Below are 25,937 nucleotides of genomic sequence, written 5' to 3' on the forward strand. Positions count from 1 at the left end.
GGATGCCTCGGGATGGGGAGAGAAAGAGAAGCAGTGGAGAGGAATTAGCGTAGCTGCTGTTCATGATATTAACAGCACAAGTTGATAATGTGCATGTGATCAGATGTTCTGAAGCACAAGGTTATGATGTGATGTGTGTTATGTGTAGGCTTTGCTAAAAAGATATGTTTTTAATCTGCACTTAAACTGGGAGAGTGTATCTGAACCCCGAACACTGTCAGGAAGACTATTCCAGAGTTTAGGAGCTAAATGTGAAAATGCTCTACCACCTTTAGTGGACTTTGCTATTCTAGGAACTACTAGAAGCCCAGAGTTTTGAGATCTCAGGGAGCGTGACGGATTGTAGCGTGTTAAAAGACTGGATAGATACATGGGAGCCAAACCATTTAGTGCTTTATAAGTGAGTAGCAGTAGTTTGTAGTCTATTCGAAACTTAATAGGAAGCCAATGTAGGGACGATAAGATTGGGGTTATATGATCGTATTTTCTTGACCTAGTAAGAACTCTTGCTGCGGCATTCTGAACTAACTGAAGCTTGTTTATTAATGATGCAGGACATCCACCTAGTAATGCATTACAGTAGTCTATTCTAGAGGTCATAAACGCATGGACGAGCTTCTCTGCATCAGATATAGATAACATATTTCTTAGCTTAGAAAGCGACGGGCGGTGTGTACAAAGGGCAGGGACTTAATCAACGCGAGCTTATGACCCGCGCTTACTGGGAATTCCTCGTTCATGGGGAATAATTGCAATCCCCAGTCCCAATCACGAATGGGGTTCAGCGGATTACCCGCGCCTCTCGGCGTAGGGTAGGCACACGCTGATCCGACCATTGTGGCGCGCGTGCAGCCCCGGACATCTAAGGGCATCACAGACCTGTTATTGCTCCATCTCGCGTGGCTGAACGCCACTTGTCCCTCTAAGAAGTTGGACGCCGACCGCGAGGGGCCGCGTAACTATTTAGCATGCCGGAGTCTCGTTCGTTATCGGAATTAACCAGACAAATCGCTCCACCAACTAAGAACGGCCATGCACCACCACCCACATCAACAACATTAATCCACTGTGACGTCCAAGTCAGAACACTGTCTATGACGTATTATTCGTCCCTGGCAGTGGGTTAGCATACGGTCGGCCCCACAGCCCTTTCAGATGAGATGGGATAAAGGCTTGTTTGAGATTTACTGAGGCGACCAATTGATCTGTGCACATTAAAAGCCCCCTGACATGGCCTGGGCTTGATTCATTAACTAAAGCTGGCCTTTAATAAACAGCTATAGCAGTGCTGATGTTTAGCAGAAGGGAAAGCTCAGTGGGACAGGCAGATGGAAAGACACAGAAGAGAGAGAGAGAGAGAGAGAGAGAGAGAGAGAGAGAGAGAGAGAGAGAGAGAGAGAGAGAGAGAGAGAGAGAGAGAGAGAGAGCGCGCATGGCAGGCCCAAGCGTGTAAACCTGGGACATTTTATGCCTAAATCAATGCCCAAGCCGGCTCGTATTCCATCTAATGCATGTAAATTTTTTCAACCGAGATCGATGTTATTTGCCGCCGCAGCCACAAAAATTTACAAGTGTTCTTTTGGTTGAGAAAGGTGACAAGATTGGCAGTTTTACAAGTACATCTGCTAAGCGAGCATCAATTTACTGAATGCTTAGGAATAACGAAAAACAGCTTCCTTTTTTATTTATCACTTTACCTCTGTTAAAATGAAGAAAAAAGAAAATAAATCTGTAAAAGGAAAAAGCACACAAACTCTGGAATGGTATTACATATGATTGGGATGGTCAGGTGTTCATGTTCTTTTGACCATGACATGCTATTGTGTGCTTTTAAATTCAATGTGATACAAAAAAAAATAAATAAATAAAAAAAATAATAATAATAATTAAAAAAAAAAAATATATATATATATATATATATATATATATATATATATATATAATTCTCTTATATATAAATGAACTATCAATAAAATGAGACTAATTTCTAAAAATGCTAACATTGATAACAGAAATACGTTTTGCACTCCAGCTTATAATGCAGTAATGCTACAGTGATTTTTCTTTTGTGTGTGTGTGTGTGTGTGTGTGTGTGTGTGTGTTCAATGCACTGCGTGTGCTTTAATATTGACACACAGGTAGACAGCAGACCGAAAAGGTTTAACTATGTGAAAGACCCTATCAGCCACTGGATGTTTTTTGCTAAATGTGCCAAAGAAATGAGCTTCCTGCCTCCCTCGCACAAACCGTTCCCTTTTCTTCTCTTTCATGGTTTTAGTAGAGGAAGTCAATATGACCTTTGTGAAACTCAAAAAACAGCTTTCGGTTGTTTCCCTCTTCAACCTCTCACTCGGAGAGAAAGTCTCAGGCGGGAGAGAGGAGGTCAGGAGTAAACGGCTGAATGCTGGGGGGAAAAGTGAGACCTCGACTCTCCGTTATTGATGTCTAAATAGGTGCATGGCATTGACTCGCGCTGTCAAGACACATCATATGAATATGTCAAAGTGTGAAGGTTGGAAATGGGTTTCACACACTGTTTATGCCATAAATGAAAATACATAATTACTTATTTTTAAAAATATAATGCATTTTAGCTTAATTTTCTTTTGCAGTCATAATTGTGAAACTTCAACATATTCTGGTATATAGCGAAATAAATATTAAATAATGAAAGGGGTTTTGTCACTCAATTTGTCAGAGGTACGAGGTTTGTGGGTGAAAATATACCACACACAGTACCTTTAATGAACAGTCCTAGGAGGGGAAGGGTGACACTGTCAATCAGATTCGGAATCAGAAAAGAATAGACACACTTGTCAAGTCCTTATTAAAGAAATTATGCAACACACACACACACACACAATGATTCATTCCAAATAATTCCAACCAAGTGAAACAAAAAAACCAGGCAATTTACGCCCTACAAAAACATCAATACGTCCTTGTTCTCCTCCATGTGCCACTTTACACAGATGTGACTTCGCTTACTTGAGGAGACTTATTCATTCATCTTCTTTAAGGAACATAATAGACTGCATTAACTCATGTTGATTTAATGTATCTACCTCATCAATGTGAGCAGAAATTACACAAAGCATGATTTATGATTATCCAAATGTTTTCCACTGACTCCTGGTACATGGCTGTAACTGATTTATTATGTTTGCTTAGTGGTGGTATAGCAGTGCTAAATTTCACCAACGTCACATGACTGTACAATTCTCCCCTAACGTACGTTACAAATCATACACGAGAACTATAAACAATCATGACAACATATGACAAGTTTTTAATGTTCTATAATATGACAGAACTGTAAAAAAATAAATAAATTGGACCTTTTATTTATGAGTCTCCAGCAAAGCTTCTTCAATGCTCAGTGACGGAGAATACAAATAATCCAGCAGGCAAAAACTCCCCACTCTCCTCCCAGCACGAGGCGCTCGGTCCCCTTTGTTGGCTGAACGTGATGTGCAATGCTGATCGGCCGACGTGGTCCGTTGGCGAGTCATGTGGGACTTTAATTGAATGATGGGATAATTTTTTTATCCCTTGTCTGTGTACACCTATGCAAACAAACAGGGGGCGACGGAGCGTGACAGTGATGCTAACGTTTATACGTGGTCTGCTCTGGGCCTGAGGGAGCGGCTACACCCCGGCGTAGCCGCGAATATAACGGCAAACTAAAACGCAGCAGACGTGCTGCCAGAATGCTTGTTTTAAAAGTCCTGTCAGACACCAACTGTTTTGATGCATGTACTTGTGTCCAATATAATCTTCGCAAAAGTGATGGCTCGGACTCATTAAAGTGCAACATGGTGTGCTGGAACAATGTTGGCGCTGTAAACAGAAAGCACGCAGTTGGAAGGCGGAAAGGGAGCACAAAGAGAGTAGCGGTGTCGGAGACATGGACGTCCGTGCCCTTGTGAGGTGAGGACATCTGAGTCATTTCTCAGACCGGAATAGTTCGCCCTAATCAATCACTCAGGAGCAGGCGGCTGAGAAGCAAAGGCCAAGAGAACCAGGATCCAGGCTGCTTAATTAGACAATCAGCTAGACATGCGGCCTCATTACCAACCTCCTCACTGCCCTGTGTACCCCCTCGCCTATGCGCGTGATACAAGAGGCATGAATACACTTCGGTCATGTACTATCCAAATATTAATTATATACAGTAAATTCACATATAAAGATTAATCCGAGACTCTGTTTCATTCTTGCCAGACATAGAAACCCCTATTTTTGTCCCCCAATAAATTATTAGATCTACTCAAAAAACAAAAGATAAATTTCTAGGTGACTGTCTCTGTGCTGTGGTTGGTCTACATCACTATCGACCTGGGAGCTCTACAGAGTGCAATCAGAGGAGACAGTAGAGATGTTCTAGGTGTCCTTACAACCAAATAAACAGCTTTGCCATGATCACAGTCAGTAGATCTTAAGAACGTTGGGCGTGAGCCAGGAATACGTAAGATGGAATGCCAGTACATGGCAGGACACCATGTACCCATATTCTCATACTCAGTCATATCTAAGCGTATTACCAAGTTGGAGTCACATGACTGTATACGCTTTTTTTTTTTACATTTAAAATGTTCACTTCACTTACACTAGGAGACATAATTATATTCCAGATGACAATGCATATAAGGGTTTCCATGGGATGGAGTGGAAGATTTTGCTCTGAACACCCTTGGGGTGAATTAGAACACCCTACACCAGTACCTGAAATCTAGTGGAACATCTTCCCAGAAGAGAGAAGGCTATTATAACAGCAAATGGGGACTTAATGTGGAAAGGTATGTTCAAAATCCACATACGAATCTTACAGTCTGGTGTCTATAAAAATCTTTTGTTCTTTCTTTCTTTCATTATTTTTTTTTTATTTTAACTGTTTCAAAACTTAGTGTTTGTGAAAGCAGGCAAGCAAGAGATAACAAATTGAAATATTTACTCGGCTATTTATGCTACCATATGCTAAAGCTATTGAGTGACACTCGTCAGTCAAAATGACTGGCACTGCTGACACATCCATACTGAGGCGATAGTGGAAGATGACGGGGTGAGAGAAAGACAGCTTTTGGATCTCTTTACACAAAGAGACAATGAGAGGACGATATAAATCTTAAAGCAAGAGGCAGGTTCACTTATCCTTATTCCGTATTTTTTCCTCTATGCCTTTATTTCTAAATACAGCATTATTTTCAGAGAATTAGCGCTGCTCTTATACCAGCTTTCAAGTGTTTTTTATTTTCTCTTTAATACACGTTTTAACATCATGGATCAAAATCATTTAAGTAAAACAAACATTGCAAATATAACAAGTATGGCTCAGTGTTTTTAATGAATAATCTACATTAGGACCAGCTTCAGGACGGTAAATGCAGTACGATTTGGAGGCCTGTACCTTCTGTGTCCTTGCGCAGTCCTGAGCTACAAAACAATAATCGTGCTAATAAACCGTGGCTCAGAGATTAGCATGGCAATTAGCTGAGATGCAATTATCAGCTCGTGAGATGAAAGTCACTTCTCTTCCAAGGTGTTTTTTATGCATTCAATAGCTGTTGAGAAGTTTGATAAATTGGGTGAGGTTTTTTTTTTCTGATGTTGGAGTTCACAGCTGACGGAACTGCTACAGTTGTGTGTGAATCTTGTTAATTAGGCGGGGGGGGTTTGTCTTTTCATTAACCTCGTTTGACACCTACTGCAAGCCAAGCAAGGGATTAGGATGGCACCGAATTAACACGGAAACATGGAATCGGAGGATGTGATGCACAAGAACTGCCAGGGGAAACACTAGAGAGAAAATATAAACTGGAGCCTTGGAATAAAATGAAACAGATGCGTGAATGACAACTTTTAAATGGAAAACAGTCGCTCAAAAGAATCCTCCTGTCAAGCAGGCCATTGTGTTTATTGTGTAATAAACATTCATCTAAAGCTGAAACGATTCCTCGAGTAACTTGAGTAATTCGAATACAAAAAACGCATCGAGGCAAATTCTTTTCGTATACTTCGTCTAGTCCATTCAACTATACACGGAGCGCTGTGTTTCCCCACAGACCATTATTACTGACGCACCACCCACTAAACTCTGGAGCGCTCTGGACAAGTAACACAGAAAATGCTGCAGGATGAATAATCGAGGGACAGGGAGAAAACAGCGAGGGGCGAGGAGAAGATTTAGGCCTGAAGAAAACGAAAGAACGTTTCCAAAGTTTGGGATCATTTCAAACTAAAACATCAAGAAATCACCGGACAGTGTGTTTGTCGTTTTTTGAAGTCATTTTGAAATTGATTTTTATGAATGATTTTAATTTTATTATTATATATTTGTATTTGCATTTTGATGTAACATGGCAATTAAATGGGTTTAGTTTTCACAGATATTCTCGTATGCAATTTCAGCAAAAAATAATTTTTTTAAAAAGGGAATTCATTACTTGCACATTTTAAAAGACCCGAGTTATTTTCTTTTGTATATTTAGTATTGCTCTTTAATAAAGGAGAAGCACACTATTCGATAGGATGTCTTTATGCTATAAAGGTACAATTTTCTAGGTCCACACCTGTTCCAGTGGCCTGCACAGAGCCCTGACCTCAATCCCTACTGGATGCCTATGGAATGGACCAGGATGCGACTACGACAACATCATCTCACTAAGGCAATTCTGGATGAACTTGCACACATCTCCACAGACAAGTGGAAAGCCTCCTGAGAAGAATGAAAGCTATTCTAAGAGTACAGTGGGGTGAAAAGGATTGGATGCTGAAAAGCACACACAGGTGTGATGCTCCAGTTTTCTCATATGTTTGGACATAAGATATTTCCAAAACCTTCAGATCTACTGCTCTGTGGAATGAAGAGGCAGGCACAGGCGGTGATAATTGCCATCAGTGTATTCAATTTAAATTTTATCTGCATAGCACTATGGACACAACAATAGACACTTTCACTAAGCAGCTTGACGGAAATCACTATTCAAATTTAGATCCCTAATTAAGAAGCGACAGGGAAAAGTGGGATAAATAAAAATAAAAAGAATCCTGAGAGGACAAGCGAAGGATTATAAGTGAAAGCCTGACTGAAGATAGTGGATTAAAAATCATTACTTTATAGCTGTATTGCATAATACAAGTGAAACAACACCAAGTATCGAGTGGATTGTGAATAAATGAATGATAGTAGAAGGAGTGCTTAGGTACAAATATCCAGGTAAGGCTTAAGCATACTTGAACTGTTTTTTTGGGAAGTACAAATCTGTTGGGTATCTACAGTATGTGGGGCAGAAGCTGAAGGTGAGTCATGAGTGTAGAATCTCCAGCAGAATTAGAACATTAGGATGAATCATCCAGATCCAGATCCAGACTCAGAGGGCAGTTCTGTCTAAACATGCGGTGTAAAAACAGCTTTACCTACTCTTCTCAGCCTCTACATTTAGTTAATGTAAAACAAATACCTGATATATTTGTGTGGGTTGCTGTTACAATGAACTGTTCCCCCAAGACACCTTACTTCATTTTGTATGTGAGGAAACAGTGAGCCACAAAACACAATAAATGCAAATGAACTAAACCCATACATTTAAATCCTTGCCTTTTTTATTTCTGCAGAGTTCAACACTAAAATCGCATTGGGAGCCTCGAGAGCTTTTCTTCACCCTATCTAAGTCGCTTACTTGCGCCTATCTTCATTCACTCCCACCTACCTGACTCGTCATCAGACTTGTTCTCGTTTTCAGAATCAGTGAGGGTCAGGGCCGAGTTCTCGTGACTGGACTGACCGGAGCTGTGGCGGGACTTGACGTTGCGGGTGCTCCACAGCTGCATGGCTCTTTCTGGAGAGATGGGGCCTTCAGGATCTGAGTCAGCGTCAGAGCCTGCGCTCAGAGCATAGCCGTGCAGTAGCCCGAGATTGGGGCAGTAGGTGTTCTGGTGGGATGTGGGCTCGCAGATCCCCAACTCTGCCAGAGTGAAGTTTCCTGCAAACACATGAGCGACTCAATTACTTTTATGTTGAATTGTCTTTCAGAGCATTGAGAGGGACAGGGTGAACCAAATATACAACTTGTATGCACTTATTTAAAACACTGAAACAGCCTCTCAACTCTTCTGAAAAGGCTTTTTTTTTTTTTACTTAACGTTATAAACATGGCTATTAAATTTGTGCACTCAATCACAAGATTTAGTGATTTAGTCAAATCAGGCACTGATGTCTGGTAAAAGGGCCTGCTGTTCCAGTTCATCCCCAAAGTGTTCATGGACCTCACATTGTGCACAGGGGCATTTTCATAGTAGAATGTGTTTAAGCTCAACTCCTTAGTTCCAGTAATGAGAAATCTAAAAGCTACAGTGCAACATTTAACTTTGAGGCAGCATTTTAAATAAGACCCATGTATGGATGTGGACCTATGCATGTTTCAAGTCAACAGACCAAGAAATTATGAAGATGTAAAAGGTTTAAATGAGCACTGCAGAAACTCGGCCATAAGTATAGTAATGCACCTGTTTGAACTGACCAGGCTAGAAAAAATATAGAACATTTTCCAGATTAAAGAGCATCAAATTAAATCAATAAACACAATGAGGGGCCCAATTACAGCCAAGCCAAGGGAAAAGCAATTAAGAGAAAAAGGCATGCACAGCAACTTTCTTCCTCTCTAGTAATTAAAAGAGCGTTGTCAGTGCAATCATTCACAATCAGCTGCGAAAGAAGGCAAAATTTGAATTGTTAGCAGTGTTTGGTCGTACCTCCACATGTAATATTAGCATTTTACTTTAAGATTGATCTGAATTCATAATAATATTTTACTTAGAAACTGCTCTCAATTGTGTAGGCTTTATACTAATAAAACAATATGGCTAATCATCCATGAATATAATAACTATGGTATTACCTTTAGATACAGACTATATCAAGTTGATAGCTCAGGCTGAAATGTAATTTGCAGCTGTCTACAATAGTAGTGTTTTTTTTATTTTAGGTACTGTATGAACACAGGAAAGAGCTTCACATGAGCAAAAGAAAGAAAAATATTTGTCACGGTTTTATCCAAACCACACAAAAAAGGGATCAGCACTGGAAATGGAACGTCACTGGAAATGATCGGTCTCATTAAAATAGGTCTCATTGATAAATCTGTCTCGCCGAATATCTAATTTTATGTCCGGAATTTAAAATGACCAGTAATAAAATGTATTTAATTTCAATTAAATCGTTATAATAACAATTCAAAATTTTAGTAATTACCGATTTCAAATTACAAATAATAAATTACTTGGTTTTTGAAGCCTTAGTTTTGAATACTTTTGCTTTATGCGATATTAAAATAATTGCAACAATATAAATAAATGAATAGATAATAATAAAAAAAAAAAAAAAAATTAACTGACAAAATAAAAATAGAGCCAAAGAAGAGTTTCATGTATGAGCAAAAAAAGTGTGTGTGTGTGCACGTGCGCACGCTACTATATTTCATCTGTCCTTATGTGCTCACATGAAGCTTATAAAATTGTACAACCATAATTAATGGGAGGTATGTGACCATGTTTTCTGGTATGTGAAACAAGGAGAGCAATAGAGAATGGAAGAACTTTCATAAGGCAATTTTTTTAATGATAAAAAACGGCCTAAAATGCAGCAATATTAACCAGGGTAATGGTTTGGTGTCTGAATCTTATTAAATCTCGACATAACTGGATCACTGAGTAGTTGTGTTAATAAAAAGTCTGTCTCATGCAAAGATAAGACTGAGATCAAGAAGAGAAGAGAAGAGATTCCCGTTGGTGCGTGTAATTTCCTTTTGTTTAAAAATAACGCTCATTTTAACAAACGGCTTGCATCTTCAAATTTTTCAACGCTGTGAAACGTAGAATCAAGAGTAAACTCTATCTTTTCCTGCCCAGATGAACAGTCTCGGAGTTTGTGGTGAGTATGAGAGGAATGCAGCTCTGGCTTTTGAAAAGTGATTGTGCGCACTGAATGAACGCCGACGCCTGTAGAAGCGTTTGTCCTTGCGCAGTGCAGTTTGTTCTGAGCTCGTTCCGCTATAGGTGATGCAGATGCAGGGTGGACGAGTCTGTCTTCGTGCACAACGAGCGATTCGCAGGCTGATCCATCCAAGGATTTGCCTTCTGATGAAATTCATTCAACTTGCAGGGGTCCGTTGAAAGCAGCTGTAGCGCATAAAAGTAAACTAACGTAAACAAAATAAAAACCATTGCACTGATTGATTTTTACAGAAAATGATCAGAATGCAATTCCCATATGATGAACGTAACTCAAGTATCTTCTCTTCAGCTAGGTAAAAAAAAAAAAAAGATTAAAGCTTTTCCAGAGAGAAGAAACAAGGTGAACCACCCCACCCACCCCAACAGAGCTAGTCACTGATATGAAATATATCACCAACAAGAAAACAGCAAAGAAAGCCATGACCAGGATGATTACAGACAATTCCATTCGAACAAAGCAATTAACCTTTTTTTCTTAAAAAGAACTATAGAGTCTATAGAGATACTTTGCAAAAGAAGTGTGTCCGTATCTGGCACCCCACAGGGCCAATGCACGGTCCTGCTGTGCTTTTAATCTTTTTTTTTCTGCAGTTCTGGGAAAAGTCGCACCAGAGAACCTCACCCTCTCCTACAGATCGTCTAAAGGCTGCTTTGAGATCCTACATAAGAAATAACCATTACAGCAATCTGACACCGGGTTTTATTTTAGCTGTGACTTTGCCACAGGCGGTCTCTCTGCAACACTGCTTTGAGACTGCATTCCTAAAATCTCAACGAGTTAAATTCTGGTCCTCCTTTTTAAAATGGGGATGGGGGTGGGGCACCTTATCCTTGTGAATGCGACTATTAGAAATCAATCTCCATTCTCTGGAAATTCAGCTGCGCAATAATAAAACGGTGAAACTGGACCCAGAATCTAGCAATGTGTAACTCTTTTGGGGAGTTGAATACTCTTTTCTTTCTAACTTTGAACATCTGGCGCCATTCCAATGCATTTCTATGAAAGAACAGTTTTAGTTTTCAGTGCATATAATCCTATACACAATGATAAAACATTTTACACATAATACAATACTGCATGTGAATAAATGTAAAATAGTCAACCCAAAACTAATTTATTGGAATATAAATACTAAGTCTGATAAAGAAAATAAATAAAATAAAATAAATAAATGCTCAATATAAATCTAATTAAATCTAAATATTACTGGGCCAGCGGTGAGTGAGTGGAGGGCGGAGCCGGATGGAACACCTGCAGTTGATGAGACTAATCAGTGCGCTCTCTTTCAGTACGGCGACGCCAAGAAAGAGGAGAGAGACCAAGCAGAGATAAGCGTAAGAGTCCCTGTGAAAGACGTGCTGGTTAAAGCAGAGCTTTCTTTTTTCCTTTCCAGTCACCCGGGGCTCACCCACACACTCACGGTTCCATCTTGACGTCCGACCGGCGACCGGTCGGCGCGTTTTCTCTCTCTGGCGCCTGCCCAGGTTTCCACGCGGACCGGCACGCCTTTCACGGGCGTACGCCCGAGTGCACTCGCCAGCTGGCACATCTTTCACAGTCACCGTTCGGCGAACCTTTCGCTTGTCTCTGCTTGGTCTCTCTCTCTCTCTCTCTCTTTCTCCCCGAGGCTGGTGTCTCGCTCCTCTTTCTTGGCGCCGCCGTACTGAAACAGCGCACCGATTAGTCTCATCAGCTGCAGGTCTTTCTTACCGCTCGTTCCGTCCGTCTCCACCCTCCACTCTCGCACCGCTGGCACAATTACATACTGTACGCGTGCTCAATGAACAAGTAAATGTAAACATGCAGCAGCATTAATGACAAAATTGCAAACTGTTCCTTTCAAATGTTTGTATTTCTTTAAATTGTCAACCTGTAAAAGCTCATTACAGAAAATTGCATTCTGAGAATTTATAAAACTACTTCGATTTTATTTAACCTTCTGCCTTGTATTTTTTTTTTTATCATCACAGCCTCGGTGTTGATACTCTATGATTTGGAAAGACACTGCTCTTTGATATAAAAGCTCCCTGCTGAATGACAGTCATATGTCATATGTGGAGCACGGTGACTGTTAACTCTGCTGCAAGAGTCAGAAGAGGTGAGGTATTCGGCGATGCTGGTGGAGACAGAGGTGAGCTGCTCACAACACCGGGGAGTCTGGAAGAGCCATAAAGATAAGTGCAAGGAGTGTCTGATGATGGCAAATGAAAAGAGTGGCACTGAACCCTTGCTGCAATTGAGTGAACAGCAACAAGGACTTCCAGGAAAGCCTTTCTCCACCTGTGACTTGTCACTGCAGTTTTGAGTGGAGTAGGCAGGTGGGAAAGAGGAAAGCGTTGGAAGCTCGTAGGTAAATTTTTATTGTAAAGCCAAACAATTTAAGAGACATTTTTAAGAGATTTTTCAGACGTGGCTTTGTTATTACACTGCTTATAGCTGGTTTTTGTTTTTAATCAGAGCGTGTTGGCTGTCTGCTGGACGGCTTATCAGGATTATCTGACCCATATATTCCCTCTCAGACAAACACAAATACAGTTATGTGCTCTTACAAAAAAAAAAAAAAAAATTCCCTTAGAAAGATTGAAGTTACTAAAAAAAAAAAAGCGTCTTCTTTATTTGCTTAAGCTATTCCTTTTTTTTTTTTTTTATTGTCTTGGTTTAAAATTGTCTTAAAAAAAAATCCCTCATATGCCATATCTTTGCGATAGAAACTTAATAGTTTATATTGCGCCTCGACTCCCCAAACAGCATCAAAACAAATGTATTTTAAAATACATTTGACTCCTGATTTTACAGCCATGGAGCCAGTTTAGTCATGCTCGCCTGCAACGGCATCTTTCTCTGGAGCCGGAACACACACTGAGGTAATGTGCCACCGCAGCTTAGCCTTGAAGCCTGTGTAAAGCTCATTGTAGGCCCCAGGGGTGGAAATTGCCCATCATTATGCTTCATCAGACTCATTAAAGAGCCATTTGGAGACACTGTGAGAGGTAGGCAGACTGGCCAATCGGATTGAATAAAATAGCACCTGCTCCAGCGGGAGGAGGAGCTAGCATCTGGTCACAGATCAGTGGAACCCTCAAGCCACCTGGAACCCCTGAGGCCCTGCTGCTGATTGATAATGCCTGATAATGTCCATGTTCAATTTGCTTCATTTGTTAGGAGCTTTGTACACTTCACAAAGGCCTAAAAGCCCAACTGGCCCCCTGCAATGCTAAGGAACTGTGGAAGCGTGTCGTTAAAAAACACTGCAATTTCAAAATCAGAACTTGCATTTGTAGCAGAGCAAGCTGTTAGGAACATAAGGTAACAGCGAATGTCAGTATAAAATCTATATTCATCACGGAATCAAGTGTGATAAAACAGTACATTTGGAGTGTACAGTAGTTTCACCCCTCAAAGCTGCGAACTGCCTTTGGTACCAATAAACTAGAATGGGATGGATGCTGGAAAGACAAATTGTAGAGCAAAACATTGCAATGTTCGTTCCGAGAAAAGAGGAAATGCATGAGCGTGTGTGGATGCATGAGCGTGTGTTCCAACGTGTATGGAATGGAAGAAAAGTCTCGGCACAGAGCAGCATTACAATCGCGTGATAAGAAAACAGCAGATAAACCCATGGATGTTCTCGTGGGCTACATCCTCTGGAGTTTTTGGGCAGCACATCATAAACACTTCAAAAGCAACCGACTTTTACATAAGAAATGAATTCCATCAGTCTGGCTCATAGAGAGTTATTGCTGTCTTTTTATTCTCTGAGAAGAAACATAGCTGCTCTTGAAGAGAGCACTTTTCTTTCTTATGGGGCACCAGTAAGGATCTAAGGCCTACCTGTAATGCAGCTTTGAAGTAGTTACTACGCCTTGATCATACACAGTTGTTACCTCCACTATAACACCATCCTTTTCTTTGTGCATTGGTCTGCTTTCTAACTGGTTTCATCTAAGACTAATATATGTGTTGGAACGAACCTAAATTCAACACACAAACTAAAAAAAATTGTATATGGAAGTCATGGCTTGGTTTTTGGCTCAGCGGGGCATCTCATGATTTCCAATTAAGAGTGATTGACTAGTAAGAGAAGTGATGGAACATGTAGCAAATGAATAATTCCCTACAATCGACATGAGGTTCAAAAAATGTATAGGTATATTCAGAAATTTTGATGGAAACTAACTGAAACTTCAACACAGATCTTTTTTTTTTTCCAGTTTTCCCTCCCAGTGCCAGTGTCCCATAAACAATGCCTGGGCTAAAATGCCTGAATGCTTGTGTAGGACAGAGGTCTTTCTGAATATACAGCCAGGTTGAATTTCTTCTGCTACATTTGATTATTGGTGGCCGAACTCATTTGTTATTCCTCAAGGACTACAGCAGGCAGTAGATTTAGAGACAACATTGCTTCCACTTCCTGTGATCTTTAGTCACACAGATTTCTCATTAATTCACACACATATTGGCATTATTAATTTGAGAAAATATTCAACTTTACTGTATATTAATTTGCACACAATTTGCCTCTTGATTTGTTGTCAAAAATGGAATGTTCGATACGCCACCCGTTGATAAGTTACTATGGCAACCAGGAATCCATAGTACAGTGACTGGAGCGCCGAGCACAAAGAACCTATCCGCGTTCACACTTGATTCCTGATTGGAATAACCTGCTCACAATCACCTTCACTCCGTTGTGTTGCCTTGTTACAGCATTATAAGTCCAAGTGCTTTGTTCTGCAGATTAACTGATCATTAGCCTCACTTTCATTTTGAACTTTGTTCAACCACTTTGTTCGTCTACTGTCTATCATCATGCCTAGAAACTATTTTTCAATGCCATTTTTACACTATTTGTACCCAATTTTATTCATTTGCCAATTCCCACCACTCGTTAGCCATCTCTATCTTTTTTAGCTGCTGCTCATGCTATGAATCAGGCCAGCTAAACATTAATTACTCTATTTAACATACAGTATATGAGCTCAGAGGCATCCTGATTGGATAATGTAAAGGTCTACCATGTAACCGTTTTAAACATCAAAATCACACATTTAATAAACTCCACTGGACATGCAAGTTGAGAGAATAAATCTTGCTCACAGACATTGGCTGTACAAAGTGTTTTTTTCATCTAAAAAATTTCCCAGCTTTCATTAGGTTCCTTTTATATGGCATTCAAATTTAAATTGGAATTAAAAGTTTTCTGAACACATTAGAAAAAAGGGATGCCCAGACTGCCCAAAAAAAGAAAAAATATAGTGTGTTGTGACTAGTAAAAGATATTATATGGAATGTAAGGGTCAAAATGAGATAGGAATACAAAGGAAGGAATAAATTATGGTCAGACTGCTGAGATTCCCAGCATGATGTAAGGCTGTGAAAAGAATTGTTTTGTTGTGGGATTGTGGTTCCATTAATAAAATTATACAGCTGTTTACGTGTCAGTTTGGATCTCCTAACAGTCTGATCCTTTTCCAGAGCCACAAGTCAAACAGTTGCTGCATGCACACACACACACACACACACACACACACACACACACACACACACACACACACACACACACACACAGAGCACACAGCACACAATGAGCACCGTCAGCATTAGTCTGCCATCCAACAATTACTAACAAGTACTCTGCAATTACATCTCAGCAGAGACCCCACTTGGGTTCTTCATCACCTACTCCTGACAGCTACAGCTGCATGTAATGGAGATGCACATTCCCTGATTTACTGTCATTGACAGATGCACAGACGCTGATATTTATAAGATAATAACTTGCGGACTGCACAGTCTCCGCTGAATCCCCAAGGACTCTACATCTGAACCTCACATCTCGCATACTGCAGAGAACTTTCTTCCTGAGCAGGACATGTCAGGACTATGGGTGGCGTGTTGTCACTACTGGACTCAGGAGGGCAAGGTGTTAATTGCAAGCAATAACACTCCGGGGTGGGTGTCCAACTTTCATACAACACGCTGGTCCCGAGACACATGGAACATCATTAGGGTCCACATTAGAGCGGGGCCTTAGAGTTAAAAGCATGTCTAGAACACGGCCCTGTCACTGTCAAATGCACCAGCCCTGATGAGCCACCTGCACTACACGGTCGCTCAACACCTTTTAATTGGGCCTCCAAAATAGATCTGACTCTACGGGTACCGGTGTCACCTCTGAATACCCACCTTACTTCAGGTAATGTTTACGTAAACTCATGGCATAGACGTGTCTGGAAGGCGTCTGCAAAGATGAAAAGCTTGATGCTTAATAACTGCAGAATACTTGACATTTGGCGAGGTGAAGATAACCCAGACGTTCTAACCCAAATGTTCTAACAGCCTACGCATTAGTACGCTTAATCACCATGCATAATTCATTCAACGTCACACAACAATAAAACACAAACTTTTTGATAAGCACTTTCTATCGTTTTTTTATTCACTAATGGATCTTCGAGATTTCGAATCGAGTGCACTGTCTCTATCGGATCCTGTGCAATAGCCCTCCAGGCAATCCTGCTAAAGAGGCCGCCATTTTAGGAGACAGAATAGATTTGACAAAGTATTAAATACCCTGCACTCAGCAGCCCCTTATAGTAATTGAACCCAAGGGCAAGTTCCTTCAAATGGGCCTGCACTCACTACTGCTCAGTCTCCCTGCCTTATAACAAATGGCTTTAATCAAACTAATTATTTCCACTGGAGGGAAAAAAAAGCAATGACACGGGTAGTATATTAAACGGCATCTATGATTAGGCATTGCATTGAGTCAGATTGTTAGAAAAAGGTTATGCGGATGCCTCAGTAGGAGTGTATCAGCTCATCAGTAGCCTATATATGTTTGTCTTCCCACTTCTGCATCATCCTCTTATTATCTGGCCCCATAGTGTTTCAAGAAGGTTAACAAATTAACCCCTGGCTGGTCTGTAATCTTCATATTCAACAGGAACCTATGTAAGCACTAGGGCTTTCATTTACTATTACATTTATTGCAGATCCGTTTATCCAGAGCAACTTACAAACATCTCATTCATTCTGAGGAAACTGAAGGACCCAGCAGTGGCAGCTTGGTGGTGCTGCGATTTGAAAACATTCCGATCAGAAGTCCAACGTTTTGACGACTGAGATAACACCTTCCACACATCCTGTAAGCACTAGGGCAACTGAATAACCCAGCAAGTGCTCTTTGTGGGCAAAACATAGCAATCGTGCTCCACCGGATCAGACACTTCATCCTCTGCTGAGACCCAGCGAGTAGAACGCTTCCTCAGTGCCTTCTGCTGTTGTTCAAAAAAAATAAAAAATACAGAAATTGCAGCAAGTTAATCTGAAGAGAGATATTTTATCTGCAGAACCGGATGTCTGCGTTGCTGAAGTAATATGAAGGTTAAGTGCTAAATTATGCCTTTTAATTCTATATACATAAGATCAGACATATGATCCTTCTCCACTTAGTCTGCTCGAGACGTGATGACCATCTGCCACCTTCACGATTGAAAAATTGGTATTGACTCAACTTGGGTACAAAAGCAATTGGAAAAACTCAGGAAGGAGAAGAAAAAGACAGAAAGGGAGAGAGAATGTGTGTCAGGGAGAGTGCATTTAATCTTAGAGTCATTTATTTTTTATACCCGTCCAGCTTCCTTGTTCTCTCTTTGATCTCCGGCTGCCTGGATTTATTGCAACGCACAGACAAAGCACAGAATCAAAATAAAATAATGAATGGAATGTGTGACAGCCAATTTCACATCAAAACTCCAACTCTGAGAAGGAAAATGGGGGGAGAAATTAAGAAAACGGGAAAGACTAAGTGAAGTCAAGCACCTGGTCCTTGATTAAGTGCTTTCAAGAGAAGCTTGAGACAGAAATACCATAAGAGCAGCTCCTGGCATTTTTAATTAAAGGAAATCTCGTTGCTTTCCCAGCAAACTTAACACTGATTATGGTTTAGGGCCTTTTCTGACCTGTGTCACAAGCAGAGATGCACGTGAACACAGGATCACATCAAATGAGATTAAGCATCCGCGTTCCGGGAATGAAACAATGGTTTGATAAAACATAAAAAAACAACACTTTGGGTATTATGGGTAAAGCTGGTTCAAATTGATAACCCAATCATAAATCTTCCATCTGAATTAAGTTATGTATAAAAGCCACTTTGATAAGGGTTGGCATCCAAGGAAGCGTAGATGAAATTCTGCATTGTTCTGAGGAAAGCGCTTAAGAGGAACAGCTCGGTGCAGCAGACTTTAAACATAGCGTGATGCGTTCCATGCCGGGTCTACCCTTGCTCTGAAGGCGGCTCCAGTGAGGGCCTACGCTTCGGCAGGACCAGACATGCCTCTGATCTGTGGGGCAGCAGATATCTTCGATCCACCACCTTCCACTTAGTACCCTCGGTTTTTTCTTGCGGGTTTGGAGTGTGAGCGAACTGGGAACTATGTAACTGAGAATGCAACGTTCAATTTTCATTTGCACCTGTGGAAGAGTGAGTATGGGGAAGTCTGTCACGTCTATATCAGCAGAGAAGCGGCCAGGTCAATATATATTCCGCTGGACAATAACAGGAAGTCGTTTTTGTCCTGTGGCTCAAATCCCAGCAGTGCCATGGTTATCCATAGCCAGAAGTACAAGACAGCATTCTGCTATCAGGATGAGTCGGATGGCATTAATGTCTGTGCAAGACTAGTCACTTGGTCTCATGTATGCTTTTCCCAGACTGTGTTCAGTTGCCCTGTGAGGCCTCAATTGCAGATGTTAAAATAAAGATGCTGTTAATGATTATTTGTACACAACATGGCCTAAAGTTTAAGGACACTAATTGAGTGTGCACTATATGAACATCCCATTCTAGATTTAGTTCCTCATTTAATCTTATTAAAAACTTCACACTTTAATAAAAGCTTTTTATTAGATTTTGGAGGCTGCCTGTGGGCATTCAGGCTGTGGCTTATTCAGCCACATGAGCATTAGTGACATCAGCGAGGAGGCCTGGGATGCTGGGGTTACAATTCATCCAAAAATTGTTCAGAAGATTGAGGTTAAGGCTCTGTTCGTATTTTAAACTTAAGCATATCCTCATGGACCCCACTGTGTGCTTTTCTAAAATAAAACAATGTTTGGGCCCCTAGTGGACAAATGTTTGAAAGCTCAAGGTAATAATGTGCTTCAAATTTTGCAGCAAGAGGAAGGTGCACTTATGGGTGTGACGGACACGATTCTCCAAGCCTGCAGCCTTCACATACAGTGTGAAATTTCATCTTCTTTTTTGTGTGATAGGAACCAGTAGCCAGCATATTTATTCAAAATCAAAAGTAAAAAAAAAAAAAAAAAAGATCTAAAGAAACATGAAAACGTACTATTCAGCTTCTCAGAGTCTACCGGATATGACAAAGAGACACTTCCCCATGACCTTTGAGTGCCATTACATATGGTCTCTGCACTCCGTTAGTCTCCCATGGCAACACTTCCTACAGATGTGTCCGTGGAGGCTGAGCTACGGAACCATCAAGTGACTGATAAAAAAAGATATATCAAGCTGACAACCTGTAGTTCTGTGCCTGATTACTCTCCCCTGCTCTCTCTCCATGAACACCTCCCTCTCTCATCCCTGCATCTAGTCCATTTCATCCACCTGGAACATGCCTTTGCTAGAGCTTTGTCCCATTCACCCTGTGCTGGAAAAATTGCAGTCGGCATCACTTTCAGTTGGCTGAGCCCTGGGTCATCTGTCATGAACACTTTGATCAGATGCAGTGAGGAAAAAAGGAAGGGGAAAAAGACTGTGCTCCATCTGCAGCGAAAACGGTTTAGCGCTGATCGTGGTTATTGACGAGAAATCTACTTCTGTCAAGTGGATCAATGCATGATGAGGCAAATGATGTCTAACAACCGGATAGCACCTCGTTTTTTTTTTCTACGTGACCTATTTACGCTATGACTCTGGATCAATTATAGGCGATTCATTAGGACACTGTGTTCGTTTGTACTGCGTTTTGAACGCACAACTCACTCGCTTTTTTCTTCTGATTCATCTCTAAAGCTTCAGGCTCCTTTTATTTCTTCTGTCACAAGGCAAAGTGGTTGACTGTCCTCATTAGTGTGATCAAATGCACTACGAAGAAAAAACATAAGGTACTCAGAGTAAAAAACCTAAGATGGAATAAGGAGGCAGTGCCCCCTCTGGTTGTTCACTTCACTGGAGCGATTCCTGGTTCTGAACGCAGTAAAAAGAAAACCTAGCAAGTCAATAAAAAAGGATTCGCCTGTAAAAAAAAATTAAAGAAGAAAGAAAATCATCTTCCACAAGCATTAATGCACATAGGAATGTCAGAAACTTAAAACACTAAAGACAGAAAAATATATATTTGTAATCTTTTTTCACATTTTTGTATAAATTGCATAGAAAAAAAGTTTTCTTCTAAATGATTTTGTCAACTTGTGACCAAAAAATATATTAATATAAAAAAAAAGCTATATTCAAAAGAAATATCCAGCAAAATAGAAGAAAAAAACGATGCTTTAAATGAGCGTGCATGGCAAGTAAAAAGTAAAAAATAAATACATTATTAAATGAATTTCCATCACGTTGTTATATGAAAAGTAACTTGAAAACAAAATTTAATCACTGCAGCTTTGCAATATTTACCAAGTTCTAGACTTGTTTCAAAAGTGAAGACATTCACGGCTTTATCGGTCCCGGCAGCTCAGACAGGGGAAGCTAAGATGTGTCAGAGAAACAACTTTATTTTTGTCTATTTTAAAGCAGCAGACACCTGACAACCAGCAGATCCTAAGGCGTGTTAAAATCGCCCAACCTTTTTAGCTGTTCTGACGCATAAAATCTGCCCGATTCCTGATAGTTTCATCACTCGTGCACTTGCTTGGATGCTAAACTAAAATGAATGGATTTTATTTAACTGGTATATAGCAGACAGTTATTGGCTCGACATAGAAGAAAGAACTCTTACACATGTCTGAAGGCCTGAATAAAACTATAAGGAGAAATGTTTTTTTCTTGGATATAATTAAATGCATATATACAGTTGCTCAGTATTAACAATACTCAAAAGAAATACTCAATAACAAGTATTTACACAATTGCACTACAAGCTCACAAAAGAAATTTTGCTTCATGAGATACCTGACAATTTGCTTTTTACACATCCCATTCCACATTTAGACACCATGATGTTAGAATAACCTCGACTCTTCTGGGAAGAGGTTTCATTAAAATTCAGACATTTGTGCTTATTCAGCTTTAAGGGTGTTCGTAAAGTCAGTTAATGATGTAGGTGAGGAGGCCTGGGGTGCAGTCAGATTTTCAATTCATCCCAAAGGTGTTCAGTAAGGTTTAGGTCTAAGTTCTAGAACAGTCCACTCAAGATCTTCCACTCCAAGCCCTGTAAATCATATCTTCTTGAAGCTCACTTTATGCACAGGGGGTATTGTCATGCTGGAACAGATTTGGGTCTCCTAGTTCACTCTTGGTTAGGGCTGAAATGATTCCTCGAGTAACTTGGGTAATTTGAATAAAAAAAGTTATACAAATACAAAGTATTTGCCTCGACGCCTCGTTTATTTCATCTAACTTCACACGGAGCATTGTGTTTCCCCACGGACCTTTATTACTGACGCACCAAAGATAAACACACAAGACGCTGCAGGATGAAAAATCTAGGGACGGGGAGAAAACAGCGAAGGGCGAGCAGAAGAATCAGGCCAAAGAAAACAACGAAATGTTTCCAAAGTTTGGGATCATTTCAAACTAAAACAAAGAATGCAGTGTTTAGATTTTACTTTTATTTTATGTGTATGGACTCTTGTCCCAAGTTACCTTCATGTCTACTCAGTTTTGCCTCTTACAAAAGAGTCAAGATTCGAGATTTTTATGCCACAATCATAGTTACAGTATCTGCAGAATACAACCTGCAGTGTAATGAAAACTCAGAAATTGTGCATTAAGTAAAAGTGTCTACAGTATAAGTATAAAATATAAGAAAGTATAATAAAACAAAGAAGTAAGAGAAGATATGAGAAAATATATTATATAAGGATGAGGTGGTATTTAAAAAGTTGCCACAAAGGCTTCCAAGAAGTTAGGCTGAAACTTAACAAAATTAAGTTAACAACATAAATGCAACATGGGATTGAGGTCAGAGTTCTATATAAATTTTCTAAAAAAGGAAACACATTGCTTGTTCATTTTAAGAGACCTGTCTTATATTCTCTTGTATGTTTCGTATTGCTCTTTGATAAAGAAAAAGTACTTCTTATTTGATCTCTCGATCAATCGATGAAATAATCAGTAGAATACTCGATTACTAAAATAACCAATAGCTGCAGCACTACTACAAATGACTGGAAATGTCAGGTGTCGCAATACTTTTGTCTTAATAGTATATGTTACCGGTAGTTTATAAGCTATTATGATATGATGTACATTTATTATATATGTTTACAAATAATGACTGAAGTGAATGAAATCTACTTGATTTATATCCCTTATTAAAAGTACACACGGATGTAAGATTTTACACTGACCATAGATTTAATACTAAAAAGAACTATATTCAATATATTCAGTTTGAATTGTAACAAATGTATAAAACCAGATTGTCTCTGTTTAAAATAAATGTAACAATTAATTCTGTATAAACATCGATATACAATATATGGACAAAGGTATTGAGACACAGACTTTTCCAGCCACCTGTGGTTCTTCCTAAAAATGTTACCACAAATTTGGATGGACACAATAGTACAGGATGTCTTTCAATGTGGTGGCATTACATTTTTCCCTTTGAATAAAAAAAAAGACCCAAACCTGCTCCAGCTTGACAATGGCCCTGTGCATAATGCAAGCTCGTGGATATATGGTTCACATGTTTTGGAGTGAAAGATCTTGAGTGCTATAAAGCTCTGCTATAAAGCTCTGAGATCAACCCTATTGGACACCTTTGGGATAAACTGCAGCCCAGGCCTCCTCACATCACCTACATCAGTACCTGACTTTACGAACACCCTTCAGGTTGAATAAGCACAATTCTCCACAAGTACACCCCAAAATCTAGTGGAACATTTTCCCAGAAAAGTGGAATGGGATGTAAGAAAGCAGAATATAAGCACATACCATCAGGTATGGTCAGGTGCCCACAATTTTATTTTTTTTTCTAGACAGTGTAATATATAAGATTATCTGCTATCTACTGAAAAGCCTGTTTTCACGGATGTCTGTTTTTTTGTTGTTGTTTTTTTTAAATCTCCAGTTTATATTATATCCTAATATAGGTACACAGGTACAGGTGTGTAACTAGAGAGTGAACTAAATTAAACTAAACCAAAGTCATGATTGTCCTGTGATTGAAACACAGCTCTAAATGAGAGGTGAGGCAAAGTAACAGGTGACAGCTAATCAGTGGCATCGAGTAGGAGAGCAGTCTGATAAACAGGTGACATATTCAGAGCAGCACAAGGTTCAATGAAAGGTGTCTACTGTAACTCAAGAGTGTGTACAGAGATTGGCTTACATGCCTTTCCTGTAGCATGCAGGAGCACAGATCTCAGAGATTAGCAACAGTGAGCTAACATTACAAGAATGGTGGAACAAGCCTGCTGTCAGTGCATGCTTTTACACCTTCACTATTGAACACGCTAGGATGTGGGTTCGGCTGCTGTTCAGGGCACCAGATATATTCAAATTCATGAATACTTGGATTACAAAGAGTACCTTGGTAAGCTGTTAAAATCATTGTTTGTTTTGTGAAATGTTTTATCCAAATAATCCAAATTATCCAAATGTATTAATCTAAAGAAGCCTGGCATCAGTCCTGGGATTTGTGATCTCCCAATTCCATCTATTCTAAGCAATTTCTTGAAGACAATCATCTTCATACAATTTTTTATTCATCAATTTATTATCATTTATTATCATTTATATATTATATTATAATTAATTGTATTTATTATTAAATTGTTTCTTTAACTTTAAGTTGCTGCCATGAAGTAAACATGTTTTGCCAATACTAAAAAAGGTGTGAGCTGTGCCTGGGAAGAGACTAGACTTTTTCACAGCTATTTATAAAGCTGTAAATGTATTTATTCTCAATTGATAATCAAATTAAAGACTTAAGTTAATTAATAAGGACTGAGATCACACACACACAACACAAACACACACAATGTGCTGCATATGAAAAGTCCACAGAACCCTGTTAAAATGGCAGGTTTTTATAATGTTAAAAAAATGGATGATCAATACCATCAGTGTGAAATTGCAACATTTAAATATTCAAGTTAAAGAAAGAGAGAAAGTGGTCCAGTCTTATCCACAAAGGGCCTCGTGTGTTTGCAGGTTTTCATCTTATCCGAGCACGAGCCACACCTGATAGTCCTATGAAATTAAAAGTTCATTATTTTTAATCAGGTGTGACTCCTGCTTGTCTGGAATGATCACGTGCACCCGCACCGGCCTATTGTGGGTAACATTGGTCAGCCTTGTTCTCGATCAATCGAGGTGTAAAGGAATCTCCAAAAGAATTTCAGTTGGATTCAGGTTAAAATCTTTTGATGAAGCGATTTCTTTGCTGATTTGTATGTATGCATTGGGTTATTGCCATGCTGTAAGGTTGTAATCAAAGATTGCCATGTGCAGAGTGTAATCAGTACTTGCTGTACACATATTCCTGTGTCCTTTAATGTTACCATATCTCCCCTGGCAGCCTCCCTGGTAGGTTTTGTCTTGTCCTTTCAGATTGCTGTCCTGTTCTTGGTGATGTCTCTGTGGTGCTTTATTTGATGATGAGGGCCTTTACATTGTTTCATGGTACATCTAATGTTTTGGAAATTTTTTTATATCGATGCTTTAGCTAGTGAGATACCATGCCTGCTTTGTGTGCTGTTTACAGACTATGGCTTTATCAGTCAAATGACTCCAAGAATGTAGAGAAAAACCTATAGGAATATTTGGCCTTTATTTGTGGTTATTCTGAATACGTTCATTGATAAAGTAACATGATACCTACCTGATTATCAAAATAAATGTGATTGGTTAATTCCAAAATAAATACACATTCACAGTTATTATAAGGAGTCACACTTAATGCAACTGGCATATTGTAATTATTAATATTTTTTACTTTTATGTCACTGATTAATTTTTAACTTAATTTTAATAAGTTTTTTAAAACATTTTTTTTATCCACACTCAGATAACCTGCCATTGTAATACATTCTTTATATACAGTATAACAAATAAGTGATTCCACATAACTAAATTGTAATGTAATTGAAAATTCTTGCATATTAAAATGTCTATAAATTATTTTTGACAAATAATTTAAAAGGATTTATGCTGAATCATACTAAAATTACAGACTCATATATATACATTGAGTAAATGTGTATAAGTATATATGGTTGGTTGGCTGCCTGTTTACCAGATTGTATCCAACATATGAATGCAAATCAAGCTGTAATCATCAGAGGTTTGTCCCAAATGGAGAGGAACACTTTAAGGAACCAGATTGGTACACTTCGCATAGACAGAAAATGGTTTCTGTGGTCATCAGGAAGTATCAGAACAACCACACAACCAGTGAGTTGTAGATCTTCAAAAAAAAATAACGATGCACCCAGTGTGACATCTACAGGATTTTGCCATAAAATTGCCATCTGAGTGTCCAAACAGTGAGCAAAACATTACAAGACATCTCTCTGGACAGCCCTTATTAAGAAGAAAATGTGTAACAAATCAAAAGGAAACTGCTAAACTGAGGTTGGCCAAAGTACATGAAAAGAAGCCTGATGAATATTGGCGGCACATTCTCTCGTCAGATGAAACAAAGATAAATGAGTCTGGATCAGATGGAGTTCGGCTTGTTTGGCGTGGACCTGGTCAGGACCATCACAGTCGCTGTGAAATGCC

General features: G+C 39.4%; 1 protein-coding gene across 5 annotated transcripts in view; it reads right to left on the reverse strand.

Annotated features, from left to right (window-relative positions):
* Positions 1-25,937, reverse strand: part of tenm2a (teneurin transmembrane protein 2a) — a 295,269-nt gene that overhangs the window by 196,238 nt on the left and 73,094 nt on the right. For 4 of the 5 annotated variants that reach the window (XM_083561553.1, XM_083561551.1, XM_083561552.1 and 1 more), the window contains exon 3: positions 7,710-7,982. In XM_083561553.1, the coding sequence (XP_083417679.1) occupies positions 7,710-7,982 (273 nt within the window). The remainder of the gene's footprint in view (positions 1-7,709; positions 7,983-25,937) is intronic. The other variant, XM_083561554.1, reaches the window with a different exon arrangement.

Source organism: Silurus aristotelis (assembly GCF_946808225.1).
Source record: "Silurus aristotelis genome assembly, chromosome: 14".
NCBI classification, from domain to species: Eukaryota; Metazoa; Chordata; class Actinopteri; order Siluriformes; family Siluridae; genus Silurus; species Silurus aristotelis.